Below are 18,819 nucleotides of genomic sequence, written 5' to 3'. Positions count from 1 at the left end.
CTCCGCAGACCCCGAGAGCCCTGCTGTTTATCTCTGGTCCTCTTTCTGGGGGCCGGAGACCCTCGGCCCTCTCCCCACCAGCCTTTCCTAAAAGACCTGTTAGGAGTTCAGGGCCGCTCTTCTCTTCTGAGACCAGAGTGGCCCAGAAGCCAAGGGCAGGCACCTCCAGCACATGGCCATCACGCCTGGCCCTCATCAGGAGCTAGGGACAAGGGAAAGGAGCAGTCACAACTCCTGCACCCAAAGAGCGCCCCCAGCACTGCGGGGGTAGGACAGAGAAGCAGAGAGGGTTCCTGACGCATTGGGAGATCAGGGAGGGCTTCTTGGAGGAGGGGAGTAGACTGAACCAGAGAGCAGGGAAGGGGCTGTGCCGAGCAGGAGGGCAGCATGTGCAAAGGACCAGGGGCAGCTCTGCAGCTGCTCTGTCCACCTGCCCGGGTTGCCCTGCTTTGCCCTGGCCCCGAGCACCCCTGGGTCTGCCCACCCACTGAGAACTCACAGGCCGCAGGGTCGCCAGCTCCTGGCAGCACGTGGCTCTGCCTGGGCAGAGAGGGGGCAGCAGGAGCAGAGCTGCAGCCGCCTGATAAGATGAGGCGGAGGCGACATGAAACGCTTCCTGCGGCATCTCCCATCTCCTGTCTCTGGGCGGAAGGATCAGTGGAGCGGCCATGTCACCAGACCGTGGGGAGGGGCAGGGATGCTTCCACTGGACGACCTTGGACAGAGGACGGGGAGAGGGCAGGACAAGGCACGCACAGAATTTGTGGAGTCCCTGCCTCCTGTCCAGTCCTCCAGGCTGTAGGCCTCCAGGCTGTAGGCCCCCAGGCCAGCACTGTGACAGTCCCCTCCCCCAGTACACACACACACACACACACACACACACACACACCCTTCCCCAAGGGCTGCTGCGCATGGCCTGGTGCCATGGTGGCAGTGGCCAGCATCCCTGTCTCGTGCACATGGTATTGCAGAGTCAGCCCAGGGGCTGAGCAGGGGCTGGGCAGGCGTGTCTGAGCCACAGTGCGGTGCCAGCCAGATGCCCGGAACTGTTTTCTCGAGGGAGAGGCTCAGAGGCCCAACAAGAAGCAGGCTGAGCTGTCCTGTGGGACCCAGGCCCCGCCCTCCCTGCCGAGGCCCCGCCCTCCATGCCGAGGCCCCGCCCCCGCCTCCATCTGCCTGGCCGTGGTGCCTTGGGATCAGGACGTGGGGGGCTGGTTCAATGAAAAGTATAAAGGGCTGCAGTTTGCTCTAAAATCGGGCATCTTGAGGTCACGGGAAGACCAGCTGGCCCAGTGTTGAACCCCAGGAGGCTGTGTGCCCTCGTCGCCATGAACCTCAGTTTCCTCATCTGCAGTAGGGGTGTGGTGCACCCTCCCTTACCGGGTGGCCTGAGACTGGGTGGGTAGGGGTGTGCGGGCGCCTGGGGTGGGGCAGGCTGGGCGGGCTAGGGTGTCAAGGCTCCCCACAAGCCCCTGGGTGGGGAGGAGGTACCCTGAGTGGGAGGGACTAGGTGCCATCCTGGCTGAGGGGCCACGGGAACAAAGTCACCAGGTTGAGAAGCTGCCTGTAGTGTGTGAAGAATGACAAGCAGTTTGGTGTTGCTGGAGCATGACTGTCAGGCCACAGCCTGAGCGCCGAGAGCAGGCTCGAAAACATGGCTGTGCCATGGAGGTGGCGGGGGGAGGGGGGCGGGGGGAGAGCTGCACGACCCGATGGCTGCTGGCACCTGGGGGCTGGTGGATGGACGCTCCTTCAGCCCAGCCCTGCCCCATCACCACACCCCAGGAGGGCTGGGAGCCGCCGGCATGCCAGGGAGCACCTCTGCCCCCAGAGACCGTGTCACCTGGGAGCAGGGAAGGATGTCCCCGTGGCCCTCTCATGTGGCCTTCCTCCCCTGTGCCCCGCACAGCATCACAGGAGCAGGGCAGTCTCAGCCTCACCCCAGGCTAGCTGTGTGATCTTGGGAGAGTTGCTTAACCTCTCTGGGCCCCAGTTTTCTTATCTCAAGGAAGAGGCCCTCCCCATGCCATAGACTGGAAATGAGAATTGGTTGTCTGTGACAAATGCCTGTGTGTGGCCAGAGGCCAAATCCGGGTCAGGTCACAGCGCTGAGCTCCAGTCCCTGGGCCTCCAGGCAACCCTGCCCCTTGCCTGGATGCCGGTTTCCCCAAGGCCCCAGCCTCCCTCCTTCTCTTCTCAGAACTCGCCTTTCGTGAGTCCCCCAGTGGAAGGGCTTGCTGGCGTGGGGACTGGCTGGCGAGGGCTGGGAGGGGGACCCTCCCCGAATCACCGGCCTCAGAGGAGTCCCCGAGGGCAGGTTGGGTCTCTGGCTGCTCCCACAGGAACCGTCCCGTCCTGCCCCTGGTCCCCCTTCACTCGGCAGCACTGGTGGATCCTGGGACTGGAATTCCAAAGTCCAGTTCAACTGGAGACCAAGCTGCTGTCCCTCCCCTCCCCGTCCCCACCACCTACCAGGCCCGGCCTGCCCATCAGCCCAGGAGACCAGGGTCAAGGGCAGCCCAGGTCACAGATGGGGCAACGGGGGCTCACGGAAGTGGTGATCTCAGTACAGTTCACGGCCCAGGGCTGAGGGCTTCCCTGCCCACCCCCCAGCCTGTCAAATCAATCCTTCAAACCTTTTTTTTTTTTTTTTTTTTGGTCTTTTTGCCTTTTCTAGGGCCCCTCCCGCGACATATGGAGGTTCCCAGGCTAGGGGTCTAATCGGAGCTGTAGCCACCGGCCTACGCCAGAGCCACAGCAATACAGGATCCGAGCCGCATCTGTGACCTACACCACAGCTCACGGCAACGCCGGGTCCTTAACCCACTGAGCAAGGGCAGGGATCGAACCCGCAACCTCATGGTTCCTAGTCGGATTTGTCCTTCAAACCTTTTTTTTGGGGGGGGGGTGCAAATGTTATTCCTTAGTAAAAATTTTTTTCTGATTTTTCATCCTCACTCTAAGAAATATAACAAGTCCAGAAGAGGATAAGAGAAACACTTGCAATTGCCCAGAATCCCACCACGGGCCGATAACAGCAAAAACATTTCTTCCCTCCCCTTATTTTGTGCGGCCGTCTACACCCAGTTATTTTGTCAACGGGATACTGCTGCTTTCTCTTAACGCAGACGCTTGCCCACGTCTCTAAGCATCCTTCCAAAGCCTGACATCCGGGGCAGCATCTTCCTCCCATCAGATTCCCAGCAAGGCCACAGGGAGCCTCCCCTGAGGGAACACAGGAAGGGGTGACGGAGCCTGAGGCGCTTGTGTAAATCCTGTGACCCACCAGCAGGGCGGCGCCATCTGTCCACCCAGCACCCAGACAGGCCACAGGCAGGGTTGCTGCAGAGGGGTCCCAGGAAGGGTGAAGTGGGTTCTGTTGTGGATCTCTAACATCCACCACGTCCCACCGCCCCCAGATTCCCCCCCCCCATATTGTCCACACACAGCAGCCCGTCAAAGCCTCCCAGGGAGCTTGCGGGCTAGAGTCACTCTGGCCCTCCATCCTCCTTGCTCCCCAGGCTCTCTGACCCATGAGTTCTGCAAGGAAGTTACCTGGAGCTGGGGAGACCTTGCCCCCCCTCCACGACTCCCCTCTGAGGCCGAGATGGAGGATGCAGGCCTGTGGGTGGGGACCCTACCACTGGTGGAACTCAGTGCCACCCATGAGCTCAGGCATCCAGGGCTGGCAGGTGCATAGGCTGGGGAGCCCCCACCCCAGTTCCTACACCACCATCCCGCCACCATGCTGGTGACAAGGACTTCTCTTGCCGGGTGAGAAGTCATGTCTCTGTGACTGCGTGCCCATGGCGGGCCCGGCCTAGGCCCTGTCCCCCGTTCTGAGCAGCTGTGTCCTCTTCGCCCACAGGCTGCGCAGCCCCTGGGTGCCCTCATGCCTCGGGCAGCCCCGCGTCCTGCAGGGCCGACTGGCCAGGTCCTCGCCCTCGCTCTGGGACAGGTAACACACCTGTTGTCTCCCCGGCTCCGCGGTGTCTCTGCGTCTGGTCCCAGACGTCCGTCCCGCATCTGCATCAGCTCCCCGAGAAGAGGCCAAGAGTGGGAAAGGGTGTTGGCTGCCAGCGTATCCTCACCGCTGCTTCCCGGTCATCCTGTCTCGGAGGCGAGGCCCTGGGGCCCCCCCAGCCCAGCCGAGGGCTCCGGCCTCTGAGTGGCCAGAGGGGCTCCTGGTAGAAGGCGGGCGGGGCTCCTCCAGGCCCCGCTCTGTGCCAAGGGAGCCCATCTTTCTTCCCGGTGAAGTGGGAAAGCCTTCTGGGGGCTTCCCGCGGGCCGGGAGGGACCCGTGAAGCAGTCACACACCCCACACCCAGCTGGGTTCAGTCAGAGCGTGATCAGTTCGCCAGGATACAGCTGTCCTTCGTGTTCCCTGGTGGCCTAGCAGTTAGGGATCCGGCGTTGTCACTGCTGTGGCTCGGGCCACTGCTGTGGGCGCAGTTTAATCTCTGGCAAATAAAAAAGAAAGAAAGAAACAAGGTGACCTCCCGGGGCCGCAGTCCAAGCAGGGCTTCCCGAGCCCCCCAGCCAGGAGGGTGACCCAGACTGGGAGGGCAGGGCTCGAAGGATGCCAAGCCTCCCTGTGCGGCTGTGAAGGGGCTGTTTTCAGGAGCCCAACTCCATACCCAGGGGGAGGCGGAGGGCACTGAGCAACTCCCCACGGTGCCCGCCTGCCTCTGGCATCTCCTGCGGGAGCTGGTGACCCAGGGGCGTGCAGGACCTCAGTGACAGCCCTGCTCCCCGAGGGGGCACACATCCCCATTTTACAGATGGAGAGACTGAGGCCAAGGTCGGGCAGGGTTCAGACTAATGCCCTGGGAGGGAAAGGCAGGAAGGATGGCGGCCCCAAGCAAGTGACTGAAGACCTGGGGGTGCCTGGGCCAGGGCCCTCCCCAGATCAGACTGAGGAGGGGGCACATCCAAAGCTCTCAAGTGGCTGACTGCCAGGACGTGGTGATGGGCTGTGAAGGGCGGGGGCAAGCAGGGTGACTGTGGCCTCTCAGGGTCTGACTGGTGACAGGGGTGGCCATGTCCTTCCCAGGGGTGGGGAGCACAGACGGCAGAGAGGGGTCAGCCTGGGAGCGCTGGATGTGAGGTGTCTGTGGGCCATGGGGGAGGAGAGGCTGGGGGGCGGCTGGACGTGGGGCGGGGGGTGCCCTAGAGAGAGGCCAGGGCTGCAGACAGAGGCCTAGGAGGGTTTGCGTGTGGGTCAGCATGGAGGAGATTTGGCCTGAGATGTGCTGGGTGGAGCCAGGGGCAAGCCAGGGCCCCGAGGACCAGCCCGGGTTACTGACTGGAGCTGCAAAGATGGGGAGAGACATGGTGGGGCACTGGGGGGGCGCTGCTGTGACCGAGGGGCCGGGCAGGCATGTCCAGGGCTGAGGCCCAGGTACCTTCAGCAAAGGAGGAGGGAGCAGGAGTCAGGCGCTGGGGGCGCCGTCAGCCCGGGACTGGGTGGGCGCAGCTCAGGGACAGGTGGTTGTGAGCAGCCCAGGGGAAGCGGGAGCAGCATTTGGGGAGCGGTGGGACAGAGCCCCCAGTGTCTCTGGAAGGCCATCTAGAGGCCAAGGCTACACGGAGGCTGGGGCGGGCCGGCTCAGTGCAGCTGGCTGCCTGGGGAGTGGGCGTCTCCGATGCCGCCCGGTGGGTCCCGGCTCTGCACAGAGCCCACCCCGCAGCCCCGTCATATTTGCCTCCTACACTTGCCTTGTTGATGAACCTGTTCCCTTGTTCATTGTCTGTCTCTCCTTGAGACTGTAAGCTCCGTGGGACGGGGGCCGTGTTTGTCTTGTTCCCGGCTGAGGCCCAGGGAACAGGGCGGGGCAGGCCAGGAGAGGCGGGGAAGAGGGTGCCACGTGGATGCGACATAGGATGATACGGCTGGGTCCCGTCAGGAGTGGACAGTGATGGCAGGGTCCAAGCTGAGGCTGCAAGTGGGTGGCTTGGAGAGGTGGGGGGCGGGGGCTCAAGTGGCCACATCCCCTCTTCCCAAGGATGCAGACCCCCCCCCAAACCCTGTGACCAGAGACTGTGGGGGGACTGACTTCAGGGGCTGCTGCCCCAGCCCCACACCTGACCCCATGCCTAGAGGGGGCCCTGGTAACATGGAAGAGCCCCCAGGGAGCTCACCAGCACCCTGGGGAGAAAGGCCTGGGCCCGGGCAGGCTGGGCTCTGTAGCTGCAGGGGGCTCAGGGTGAGTCAGTCAGAGGTGCTTCCTGGAGGAGGCGGCTGGATCCATGTGGGCAGCTGCAGGCGCTCTGCCTCTGGGCTCCCTCCTTGCTTATCACTCTGCATCTTTCATGGGGACCAACTCTTGCGAGGACCCGCCCCGCCCTTGTCTGAGGTTCTCAGAATGTAGGCAACTCTATTTTATTTATTGTTAAAAATGTAGGAATCCAGGAATGCTTAAGTGAAGTTTGCTGGGTGTGCACTGGTGGTAACATGTGTGGTTTACACGCAGGGCCCGAGACAGAAGCTCACACTGCCCCGGGCACTGGAGGAAGCCTCCTGCCCGCCCACAGCAAACCCACCAGAAGTGACCAGCCCAAAGGGTCTTGGCTTCAGATAGTCCCTTGCAGGGCTGTGCTTGTTCCTACAAACGGTTGGCCCACTTGGGCCCGCATGCCAACCTGGGCACCTCTCTGGAGTCAGGGCTTTGTGTCGCAGGGCAAGATGGGGACGGTCATGGGTAGATGGCGGGGACCAGCAGCCAGGTGTGTGTGACTGTAGTACAGGGGGTGACGGGGGCACAGTGCAGGGGGTGACGGGGACACAGTGCAGGGGGTGACGGGTGAAGTGCACGCCCAGAGCATGGAACAGCAGTTGAAGCTTAGCTTCATTCGAGGCTGACACCCAGCAGAGCTCCCCTGGTGCCCCTCACGCACCGCGCTGCAGTCCCTTCCCTGCAGAAATCAGCCCTCTCGGCTCTTAAAGGTGAGTCCTCGCCCCCTCGGCCTCTGCGTGCCCAGCCAGGCAACAGAAAGGCGCCTCAGGTCAGCCCCACTTAGGTGCTTCCTGGGAGCTGGGTGGCTGCCGACAGGAGGGTGTGGCCCCTGCCCTGGTGGAGTTCACAGCCAGTCCCCTGGGTGTGGCCACCACACCTGCCCCTGCTGCCTTGTGCCCAACTGTAGCTCAAGGAACTTTATGGCATATGGCTCAGAGGGTAAACCATCCAGTGTGCTTTCTGAGCTTGGGGATGCAGCATCCCGGGGGGTCCCAGAGGTGCCCTCAGTCTTTGGGGAAAATAGAGCCTCAAGAGCCAGGCCTGGCTCCGGAAGGCTTCCTGGAGGAGGAGAGACATGCACAGGCCAGAGGCTTTCTGAGTTTTTCGTGCTCTGTGCAGGTAGCCGGCCTCTGCCGTGGACACTGCCTGGGCCTGGGGCATCAGAGCCTAGCCTCTCCCTGGCCCAGAGGTCACAATTGGGGAAGAGAGGCCTGGTCTAGGGTGTGGCACTGCCACCTCTGGGCCTCAGTGTCCCCAGCCAGGGCCATGGAGGCGAAAAAGTGGGGGTCCTTGTAAGCTCTACCACCTGATGATGGGCCCTCAGACCCAGACCTAGAGACCCGGTGTGAGGGGCGCTCTTTAAAACAGAGCCTAGAAGCCGCCCGCAGCACCTGCCCCCCAGGGCCAGAGACCCCGACCCCCAGGGGCCGTAGGCCTCCAGTGCCGCCCGGGATTGGGGGTGGTGCGTGTGTGTGTGTGTGTGTGGTGCGTGTGCGTGTGCACTCGCGTGCGTCGGTGCGGCCGGGCGCCCCGGTGCGCACCGACGTCACGCCTCGAGCTCAGCGCCGCGGCCCGGGCCGCCGCCGCGTGTCGTTGCAGCGCGCTGCAGGAGCAGAAGGGCGAGCTGCGCAAGCGGCTGTCCTACACCACCCACAAGCTCGAGAAACTGGAGACCGAGTTCGACTCCACCCGCCACTACCTGGAGATCGAGCTGCGCCGCGCGCAGGAGGAGCTGGAGAAGGTCACTGAGAAGCTGCGCAGGTAAGGGGGCGGGCTCGCTGGGGCGGGGCCTGGACGGGGCGGGGCCTGGAAGGGTCGGGGCGCCGGGCCGGGGACACAGAAGCAGCGGTCACCAGACCCAGACTGGTTCACCAGGGCCCCAGCCACTGTCACCTGGGTCTCTGATTGAAAAGTGATGACTAGCCCTAGAGATGAGCCAGCCCATTCCCTTGAGCAGCACAGAGGCCAGGGAAGTGTCAGGCGAGGTGTGTGGGACCCGGAACAATTACTCCTTTAAAAACAAAACTTCTAAAAAACACCATTCTGGGAGTTCCCGTCCTGGCTCAGTGGAAATGAATCTGACTAGTATCCATGAGGTCACAGGTTCGATCCCTGGCCTTGCTCAGTGGGTTAAGGATCCGGCGTTGCCGTGAGCTGTGGTGTAGGTAATAGACGTGGCTCGGATCTGGCGTTGCTGTGGCTGTGGTGTGGGCCGGCGGCTATAGCTCCGATTTGACCCCTAGTCTGGGAACCTCCATATGTCACGCATGTGGCCCTAAAAAGACAAAAATGAAAAACACCGTTCTGCACATTTAAGATGAATGTTTTTCTAAAAGTATTGCACATGACTTAGCTTCTTTTTAGGAAGAGTTAAAGAAATGCAAAGTTTGCTCTTGGCTTGGCTGGTTTTCCATGTTTGCAGGGCATTGGATTGACAGCAAGCCAGTTTGTCCCTTACCCCTTTAATGCCTCGAGCCTCAGTTTCCCCACTGGCAAGACGATAACACGACACTCAGGGTGGCAAGAGGGTGACCACACTCCTTCCGCTGTCACACTCCGTGGCGGCAGTGGGGTCCCACCGAACACTTGCCCCCACCTCAGTCTCCTGGGGGGCGGGGGGACGACAGTGCCTAGTCACCGTGTGTCTCCAGCACTTACCCCAGGACCCGTCGTGTAGCCTTAAGTCTGCTCCTTGCTATGAACTATAAAGCCCTTAGCCAGGCTTGTAAGGACCCTGGCTAAAATGCGAATGAACTGGCTCTGAGTGAGGACCCTGTGGGGTCACTTCCCTTCTCGTCTGCAAGGGTCCTCAGCCCTGGCCCAGGAAAGGCTGTGGCAAGTTAGCTTCAGTCCGATGGTTCCTGCTGTGTGCAGCGGAGCAGTTGGACGGGAGCAGGACCTGGGTTCAGCCCTCAGCGGGCTGTGTGGCCGCGGAGGTCCTGGAGGGTCAGGCCGGGCCCAGCAGTGACCTCTTTACCGCCATTCCAGGATTCAGAGCAACTACATGGCGCTGCAAAGGATCAACCAGGAGCTGGAGGACAAGCTGTACCGCATGGTAAGGGCCTCACCCCGCCGCCACCCAGCACCCCCAGCCCTGGGCCCCCAGCTCTGGAACGTGGAGGGGGGGGTGCCAGCCTGGCTGGCATCCTGTTGCCCTCGTGGAACTGAGCCACAGGCCTTGTTCCCACGCTCCCACCACCCACCCCACCAGGGGCTGGGCCGGTCCCACCATTTCCACCCCCAAGGATGCTCTCAAGACCCGGAAGGTGTAGGTCAGAGCCGCCCCCTATCAGGATGCAAGCACCGGCCTGGAGGCAGGTTAGCGGGGCCCCGAGGGAGAGAACCCGCTCTGGGGCTGTGACCCGGCCCAGCAGCCAGCCCTGGGAGGCCAGAGGCCAGAGTTCAGGCCCCAGGTGAGCCAGAGCTGGGTCCCAGCCCTGACGGGGCCTCTCACAGGGCCTCCCCGCTTCCTGTGAGAAATCAACGAGATAGGCACCAGTGCCTGGCCCAGGGCAGGCAGACACCCTTCGGAGACCCTCCAGCCATCAGCAGCCCAGCCTCCATGCTGGTGGGGGGCCTCTGTTTAGAGGAGCAGGACTTGTGACCGGAACCTCCTGGGTTCCTCTGACTTTAAAGAGAAAACTTCTAGAGCTGGCCCCCAAGGAGGGGGCCCATGGGCTTCTGGAGCCTCCCTTTCCCTGAGTTAGGGGTTCCCTCTCTTTCTAGTTTGCTCATGAGCTGGTTTTGTGTTTGCAAACCAGGAATGCGAGTTCTCCACCTGCCTGCCTTGAAGGTGCTGTTGGAAAGCAGCCCGGCCCAGGGCTGGGCCACCTCCCCTTGGGACCCTGGACAAGGGCCCTTTCCTCTCTGAGCCTCAGTTTCCCAATCACTGTCTTCACCCGGACTCCCAGGAGGCAGGATGCCACTGTCCCCATGGTGCAGATGAGAAGCAGGCTCCAGGAGGCCGTAGCTTGTCGCGGGCCTCTTGGCTCCTGGCTGGCGAAGGGGGATTTGAACCTGGGTGGGTCTGTGCGCTTCCCCCTGCCTTCCCTGGCCGCCACACTCCTTATCGGCTAGAAGAAAGTGCACAGAAGGCCAGGAGGAACAGCTGGATCTGAGCCCCAGGCCTTGGCTGACCCCCGATCGCCTTTTTCTTCTGCCTGTCCCCCACCCGCAGGGCCAGCACTACGAGGAAGAGAAGCGCGCTCTTAGTCACGAGATCGTTGCCCTCAACAGCCACCTGCTGGAGGCTAAGGTGACCATTGACAAGCTTTCGGAGGACAATGTGAGTGTCGGGCCCTTCTGACCCTGAGGGGCAGGCACAGGGCCAGGTGGTTGGACGGGGCAGCCAGGACCTCAGGGGGCACCTGGGCAGCTGGGGAGGGACAGGGGCTGCCTCACCAGAGACTGGCTGCCGAGGGCCTCTGGGAAGACCTGCTCCCGGCAGGAGACGGTCTCAGGGTTGGGACAGGGCCACGTTGTCCCCATTGAGGCAGGGTTTCCTGAGCCCAGGGCTGGGCGTGGCCACTCAGGACTCCTTCCCTGGGGGCATCAGAGCCCTGTGGCTGCCCGTGGCTCCTGACTTCCAGGCTGCGTGAGATGGGCCCTGCTGCCCTCCTCGGACCCCTGACAGCCAAGCGCCCACTCGCGCATGAACCTCTGCTCCTTGCCAGACCCCACGAGGCTCCGCACACATGGCTTGAACAACACAGGCGAGCAGGTTCCCTGCGCAGGCGGAGCGCACCTCTGAGTGGGGAGGAAGGAGAGTCTGCAGGACAAACCTGCAAACAGCGTAGTGAGTTAGAAGCGCTAAATGCTGCAGAGCAAAACAAAGCGGGCGGCAGTGCTAGGAGCTGCCAGCTGCAGGGTTGGCCAGTCTCTGCCGGGGGCTTCTGGAAGAGGCTGCCGAAGGCCAGCCTGAGGGGGCAGCCACGGGACACTGGCGGAAGGGTGCTTCTTCCAGGTAGAAAGAGTCACCAAAGGTGGGTCTGGAGAATGTGAAGACCAGCAGAGACCAGAGTGGGCTCTTGAGGGGAAGAGAGGCCGAGAGTCTGAGGTCAGAACAACAGGGGGCCATGCTGTGGGGGCTCCTATAAGAATCTGGGTTTTATTCTGGGTGAAGTGGGGAGCCATGGAAGGTTCTCAAGCAGAGGGATAGCCTGACTGGACTTACACCTTTCCTGGGCTTTCATGGCTGCTCTGCTGAGGACAGACCCTGGAGGACAAGGCTGTGAGCGGGAAGGTGGAGGAGGCAGCAAGGCAGCCTGGGCCAAGCGTGATGGCGGCTTGGCCATGATGGCAGCCCTGAGCTGCAGGACACCTGGCCCTGGTTGGATTGAGACTGTGGCAGCAGGCAGATCTTGGGGCCCGTTGGTGGACGTTAGACTCCCCCATCAGAGCCCTGACTGCGGAGGGTCCCTGGGTGGGGGTGGGGACACAGGCCCAGCCACAGGCACAAGCAACAGAGATTTTCCAAAGATGAAACCAAAGGCCCCTGGGTTCCCGTCATGGTCCAGTGGAAACAAATCCGACTAGGAACCATGAGGACACAGGTTCGATCCCTGGCCTCGCTCAGTGGGTTAAGGATCTGGCATTGCTGTGAGCTGTGGTGTAGGTTGCAGACGTGGCTCAGATCCTGTGTTGCTTGGCTGTGGCTTAGGCCAGCAGCTGCAGCTCCAATTCAACTCCTCGCCTGGGAACCTCCATATGCCACGGGTGCAGCCCTAAACAGACAAAAAGACAAAAGAAAAAAGAAAAAGAAAGAAAAAAAACCCCAAATGCCGTTGATTCTTACTGTTTGCGTCTGTTTTCAGCTCAGGGGGCTGAGCCAGTCCTGACCCTTAGGCACCCCCATTGCCAGGCCCCCCTCTGAGACGCGGGGTGGGGCGGGGTGGCCGGCTCATCCCCCCTCGCTGAGGCCAGCTCTCTCTGCCAAGTTCCCTTTGGGGGGACTCAGGAGGCCAAGGGCAAGGAGGCCCTGCGTCCACACCTGGGGCCTCTTGGACTTTAGGGACCCCTGTGGGGCTCTTCTTCTACCACGGGCCCCCATCCCGTGGGCGGTTCCCACGCGGGTCAGCGGCAGGACTGCCTGGCAGGGTGCTCCCCTGTGCACTAGAGCTCCAGGGCAGAGCCTGGGCCCTCTTTCTGCAGGCCAGAGCCTGAGGCCCAGGCCCAGAGGGGGTCCTCGTCCTGCCCACGGTTCAGCCGGCCGGGCGCTGGTCGGGGTGGCAGGGACCTTGGCGATGGGCGAGCCTGTGCCACGCGGCTTCTCTTGTCTTCTAGGAGCTGTATCGAAAGGACTGTGATCTGGCGGCCCAGCTGCTGCAGTGCAGCCAGACCTACGGCAGAGTCCACAAGGTGTCCGAGGTACGCTGAGCCCCGCCGGCCAGGCCCACCACTGCCCCTGGACCCCCCGGCGGCCTTCCTTGCAGGCCCCACCCTTGAGAGGGAAGGCACTGGGGGGCCCGAGCCCCTCCGGCTCTCCTTGCTCCCGCCGCCCCGCCCACACCTTCCCACCAGCCTGGACAGACCGCCCAGTGCCCCCACTTCCCTGTTTTCCCAGGCCCTCCTCCGTGAGCCCCGATGGGGCAGAGTGCCCCTGTGTGAGCCTCACAGCAACCCTGTGGTTTGGTTCGGGCACCGTTACTGACAATGCCCATGCCAGAGAAAAGAACACTGGCCTCACCGGGCCACAGGCCCTCGGGACTGGGACCCAGGGCTCCCACCCCAGCCAGGCGGCCCCTCCCCTCCATGGACTCCCTCACCGGGGCCTTGTCCACGCCCCCTCTCCCTGAGCCTGGGTCGCACCTGAGACACTCACAAAATAGATCCAGCAGCAGCAGGACGGCCCCCACGAGGTGCCAGGGAGGTGCTTGTGCGGAAACCGCCAGGCGCCTGGCCTTGATCTCGGTTGCATCTGTTTCGGGGTCTGTCTGGTTTGGGAGCACCCAAGCCGAAAGCGCCCCCCCCCCAGAGACCCTAGGGCTGGAAAAGCACCCTTGGGGGTGGCCCGGGAGGGGCCCGAGTCAGAGCCTGGCTTCAGCCTCCGTGCTCTGTGGGGCCCTTTCCGAGCGGCCTGGGGTGGGTGGCGGTGGCCCGGCCCCTTCCGGGAGCATCCTGGGCGTGGGCTGCAGCTGGTGGGGTGTGAGAGGCCCTGGGCAGGTCCCCGTCCGTCCGTCTGTCCGTCCGTCCGTCTGTCTGTCTGGCGGTCCGTCTCTGCTGCCAGTCCCGGGCTGACCGTGACCCCTGTCCCCCGCCTCCTTGCGCCCTGACCCCCCCGCAGCTGCCCTCTGAGTTCCAGGAGCGCATGAGCCTGAGCATGGACAAGCCCAGCTGCAGCCTGCCCTCCCCGCTCTGCCGCCCGGCCTACGCCGACAGCGTCCCGGCCTGCGTCATGGCCAAGGTGTTGGAGAAGCCCGACCAGGCCAGCCTGTCCTCCCGTCTGTCGGATGCCTCGGCCAGCGACCTGGGCTTCCGCGACGGGCTGGAGAAGCCGGGCTCCCGGCCCCCCTACAAGGGGGACCTCTACTGCAGCGACACGGCGCTCTACTGCCCGGAGGAGCGGCGGCATGACCGGCGGCCCAGCGTGGATGGGCCCGTGGCCGACGTGGGCTTCCTGCAGGCCCAGAATTCCACCGACAGCACGGCCGATGAGGAGGAGGAGGCCGAGGCGGCTGCCTACCCTGCGAGCTACCGGCACGAGGCCTTCCCGGGCTACGCGGCCTCGCTGCCCACGTCCAGCTCCTACTCGAGCTTCAGCGCCACCTCGGAGGAGAAGGAGCACGCCCAGGCCAGCACGCTCACGGCCTCCCAGCAGGCCATCTACCTGAATAGCCGCGATGAGCTGTTCGGCCGCAAGCCGCCCGCGGCCTACGAGAGCAGCCCGCGCTATGCGGCTGCCGCCGCCGCCGCCGCGGCCGCGGTGGCCGCCCCGCTCGAGGCCGCGGTAGCCCCGGGGTACCCTCGGACTGTGTCCCCGTACCCGGCCGAGCCCTACCGCTTCCCGGCGCCCTCGGTCTCCCCAGGGCCCCAGCAGGCCCTGATGCCCCCTAATCTGTGGAACCTGCGGGCCAAGCCGGGGTCAGCCCGGCTGGTCGGGGAGGATGCGCGCGGCCAGTGGCGGCCCCTGAGCGTGGAGGATATCGGCGCCTACCCCTTTCAGGCCGCCGCCGCCGCCGCTGCAGCCGCTGCTGCAGCGGCCGCTGCCGCTGGCGCCGCTGGCGCCGCTGGCCGGGCCTCACCCTGCAACTTCAATGATCGTTATTTCGGGGGTGGGGCGGGAGGCTCCGGGGATAAGGCCGAGGGCCGCGCCAGCCCCCTCTATGCCAGCTACAAGGCTGACAGCTTCTCGGAGGGCGATGACCTCGCCCAGGGCCACCTGGCCGAGCCCCGCTTCCTCCGGGTGGCCGGCGAGCTGAGCCTCAGCCCTGGGCGCGCGGCCGACCCCCTGCCCAGCTATGCGGCCAGCGAGGGGGATCGGGAGAGGCTCGGGGTGCAGCTGTGCGGGGCGAGTGGCAGCCCCGAGCCTGAGCACAGCCCCCGTAGCTCCAGGGATTCCCTGGAGCCCAGCTCCATGGAGGCTTCCCCGGAGATGCACCCCTCCGCCCGCCTCAGCCCCCAGCCGGCCTTCCCTCGGGCTGGCGGCTCGGGGCTCAGCCGCAAGGACAGTCTCACTAAAGCCCAGCTCTATGGGACCCTGCTCAACTAAGCGCCCGCGTGCAGGCCTCAGCCACGGCCACCCCCGCGCACACACGTCCCGGGTCCCCAGGGGTGCAGCCTCGCCTCCCCAACACCCAGCTCCCCGGCCCTGCAAACAAGGACCCCTCTCCACCTAGCCCAGTCGAGCCTGAGAGGGGGACCCCCAGCCCACGTGTCTCGTCCGCCCCCGTGGCACCGTGGTAGAACGTTCTTTGACCTACTGCCATCCTTCCCCGGCTGCGATGAGCTTTTCCTGCTTTTGTAACGTGCACCTCTTTCTATAGTGCAGAAGCGTCTTTCTTCACGCACTGGGCCTCCAGCTCTCTGGACGGCGGCCTAGGCGTTGCCAGCGCAAAGCTCCTTGACTTTCCGGCGAGGGCGAGATGGGCCTGCCCCTTGGAGGGAAGGACGGTGTCCGGCCGAGACACCCCAGCAAGCCAGTGACAAGGGAACCCCAAAGCTCTGCCCGCGAAGAGGGGAACCGAAATGGGTGAAGGGATGAGAGACGTTTCCAGCTATTCTTGCGTGTGGCCCGCCCTCGTCCCCCCCAGCTCTCCCGTGGTCTGTAGTCCCGAGTGGGGCCGGTGCTCGTCCCCCAGTGTCCCGCTCCCTGGCACCACCTCGCTCTACCTCAGATGCAATGAGGCCCCCCGACCCCCGGTTTCCGTGGCTTGCTTTCCTGTTGTCTGTGATGCATGCCCTGTCTCAGTACTGTATTTTGCACTCAGTAATTAAAGTCATCAGTGGAAAGAAATCGGGTTTTGGTGGTTCCTTCTCCCTACCGCCGTTCGATCTCGGGAAGTGTGGCCCTGGGGGTCTCCGGCGTCCCGCCCTCTCTGTGGCCGGCGGGGCGGGCTTCTGACCGCCACACTCCTCCCCCAACTCCCAGACACCCAGTCTCCCCTGCTCATCGTCACCGCTGCCCTCCGTTCCTGACGCTCCCCCAGACCCCCTTTCTCTCCTCCTCGCGTCCTCAGGCTGTCTTCCGTCCTAAGATTCCTCGGGATGGCCTCTCGTTCAGCTTCGCTGCTGACAAACGCTCCTGGGTTTTCCCCCCTCTGAAGATGTCTTTATTTTGCCTGAAGGCTACTCTCACCAGGGAGAATGTCAGCAGGGGGCTCTTCCCCTTCCCCCACCCCACCCCCACACACAGAGATGTCCGCTGGCTTCCTGTTGGGGTGGGGCTTGCCCTCAGTCCCTCCCAGAGCTCTTTGTGGTGCCAACCTGTCTTTTTCTCTCCAGCTGCTTAAGATTTTCTCCCTCTGACTTTGGTTTTCTGCCATTTCCCGGAGGTGTGTCTGATTGTGGATTTGTCCTGCTTGGTAATCTGTGTTTTCATCAGTTTTTGAAAACCCGCAACTATTTTTAAAAATATGTCTCTATCCTCTCCTGGGACTGCCATCAGAACCCCTGACCGTGTCCCAAACACCTGTTGCCCTCCCTCTGTATGACCTATGACCTTGGGGTCACCATGCTCAGTCTGCATGTGTCTCCCCAATTCTCTCATTCTCTCCTGCTGCCTCCGTTCAGCTGCCAAACACAGACACTGAGGTTTTGGTTTTAGTGATTGATGTTTTCCATTTCTAGACATTCTATCTGATTATTTTACAAACCCACTGTGCCGCTTTCTACTAGCTTCCTATTCCCGGAGATACTTCCAAGCTCGTCTTTTGTTTCCTTAAACGTAGTGGACACGGCCGTGTCACTGCCCGGATCTGGCGCTTCCATCACGTGGGGTCTTTCAGGCCTGTTTCTCTTGGTTCCAGCCCACGCCGCCGTGTTTATGTGCCTGGCTATCTTGAGTGTGCTCACAGATGCCCTCGAAGATGCACCTGTGAAAGTGCTGCAGGATCTAGCACGGAGGCCCCTTCTCCAAAGGGGCTTTATCTCTGCTTCTCCCAGACACTTCCTGCTGGGAGGGGACCACCGAGGCCCAGGTGCACACCTGAAGTTCCCCAGCCCACCCAGCGTCATGTAGCTCCAGGGTGCTTGCTCTTGACCTGCCACTGCAGGAGAGGTCAGAGCCCCAGGTGCCCCCCCAGGAAGCAGCCTCCAAGGGGAGGGGGGCTGTGGAGAGGCTCGGGGTTCAGCTCCCTTGTCTGGGGCCCAGTTTCCCTGTGGGCAGGTGGGGAAGCAACCCTCACCAAACGGGGTGGGGGTGGGGCAATTGGGAGGGTGGAGAGGGAAACACACAGCCTTGGCACCTTGCTGGCCCTCACTTACAGACGCGCTCAGAGGGGCCCTGGGCCTCGTCAGTCCCACATGGGCTGTGCAACTGGACAGCAGGGCTGGGAACCCCAAGGGCTTTGCAGCCTGGCCCAAAGACCAGGATCCAGGCCCCAACGCTGTCACCTCAGGGCCTGAGCGTCCAACCCCAAAATGGCCAACAGACCTCACAGAGCTCTGCAGCCGTGGCCTCCAGAGCCAGCCACAGCCAGCGTGGGATCTCCTCCCGCACCGAACACCCCTCTCGCTCCCCTCAGAATCCTGCTTCACTCCCAGGGGGACCCCATCTGTGCACCCACATCCGCCTACCCACCTGGCTTGCCTCTCAACCCCCAGCGAGCAGTGCAGGGCTGGGCTCTGCCACCGGCTGGCTGTGTGACCTTGGGGAAGTCCGGGGCCTTCTGGAGCCTGAGGACACTGACTCACGAGATTCCCAGGGGCCCTGGAGACAGACGGCTGTCCTTCCGCATGGACAGCCCCCGGCTGGGCCAGAGGTGGGTCCCCAGGGAGGGGGCGAGCACGGGCTTCCTGGGCCTGTCCCTCTGCCCTCCGGGCAGCAGTTTCAGCTGGGTGGTGGGGATCCCAGCCCCCTCACAGCCATGGCAGCAGCACACACAGCCACGCTGGCATCTCAAGGTGAAACCGTTCCTCTCCCACGATGGCTCCAGAGCTGTTCTTGGATTTGTGGGTGAGGCAAAGGTAGGCACTCAGCCCCAGGAAGGTGGGTGGAGGGACAGCCCACACTTCTTTTTCATTCCTGCTTCACACTTTCTAAATTTAGCTCACTTATTTTAAAGTTGCAAATGGTGAACTCCCAGACACCTTGCCGAAAATCCACACGGGTCTTGGGTGCTCTTTGGAAGAAAGCATTTGGAAAAGGAGACATAAGGTCCGGAAAGCAGCTGTCCTTCCCAACAACAACCGAAGAAGGGGCGGGCTGTGCAGGGAGCGCAGCTGAGAAGTCAAACCCACAGGCGAGTGGTGCCCGCAAACAGCCCCGTGGCTGCTAGAGATGTCCCCCATCCAGGGAGGTCTGAGCTTCGCTTGGTTCAAGGTGACCGGTGTGGAAGAGAAACGGACTTCGAGGACGAGATTTGGCAGGTGTTTGCCCCACGGATGATAAGAGCCTAACAACCTGCAAACCCCTTCCCCCGCACTGTCTCCCCTGCTCGCTCCAACGGGCTCACTTTACAGATGAGGAAACTGAGGCTCGGAGAAGCAAAGTGCCTCAAAGGCCCAAAACAAGCAGGTGGGGGCCTAAGACCCACCGTCTCCAGCTCCAAATCCCGCAGGGTGGCAGGCAGCCAGGATGTGGGCTCGGCACGGGGACAGGGGCGGGGAGGACAGGCAGCTTGATGGAGAGGGTGGTCCCCCCACACCCCAGCGCCCACCAAAACCGGCTGAGTCCAGGCGGTACCCGATGCGCGGTAACCAGTGGTCCCCGGGGCGGGGGGAAGCAGGCACAGGACGCTGGCTCAGAAGAGACTCCACATCACGGAAGGCAGGGAAGTGCCCCGTCAGGCGGGGCTGAGAAGCAGGACATCTGGTCTCCAGGGTCTGTGGCTGGATGCGGGGTGGGGACCGGGGAGGCACCTGGGAAGCCACGCCCCCACCCCCCCAAGTGCGGCCTTCCCTCCCGCCTGGGCTGGGTTCAGTCACA

The 18,819-nt window shown here is 63.1% G+C and overlaps 1 protein-coding gene across 13 annotated transcripts in view; it reads left to right on the top strand.

Annotated features, from left to right (window-relative positions):
- The window catches only part of BEGAIN (brain enriched guanylate kinase associated), a 44,873-nt gene extending 29,186 nt beyond the window's left edge, over positions 1-15,687 (top strand). For 8 of the 13 annotated variants that reach the window (XM_021099731.2, XM_084967064.1, XM_084967069.1 and 5 more), the window contains exons 3-8: positions 3,869-3,958; positions 7,836-7,997; positions 9,225-9,291; positions 10,414-10,521; positions 12,519-12,602; positions 13,519-15,687. In XM_021099731.2, the coding sequence (XP_020955390.2) occupies positions 3,869-3,958; positions 7,836-7,997; positions 9,225-9,291; positions 10,414-10,521; positions 12,519-12,602; positions 13,519-14,943 (1,936 nt within the window). In that variant the 3' untranslated portion in view covers positions 14,944-15,687. The remainder of the gene's footprint in view (positions 1-3,868; positions 3,959-7,835; positions 7,998-9,224; positions 9,292-10,413; positions 10,522-12,518; positions 12,603-13,518) is intronic. The other 5 variants (XM_021099734.2, XM_021099733.2, XM_084967070.1 and 2 more) reach the window with 1 other exon arrangement.
- The last annotated feature ends 3,132 nt before the right edge of the window (positions 15,688-18,819 follow it).

The sequence above is a fragment of the Sus scrofa genome, chromosome 7, assembly GCF_054392235.1.
Source record: "Sus scrofa isolate SSC_HxYL_T2T_F1_AM1 chromosome 7, Sscrofa_HxYL_maternal_Yorkshire_Landrace_v2.0, whole genome shotgun sequence".
In the NCBI taxonomy this organism is placed as follows: Eukaryota; Metazoa; Chordata; class Mammalia; order Artiodactyla; family Suidae; genus Sus; species Sus scrofa.
This window is presented reverse-complemented; position numbering and strand designations above follow the sequence as displayed.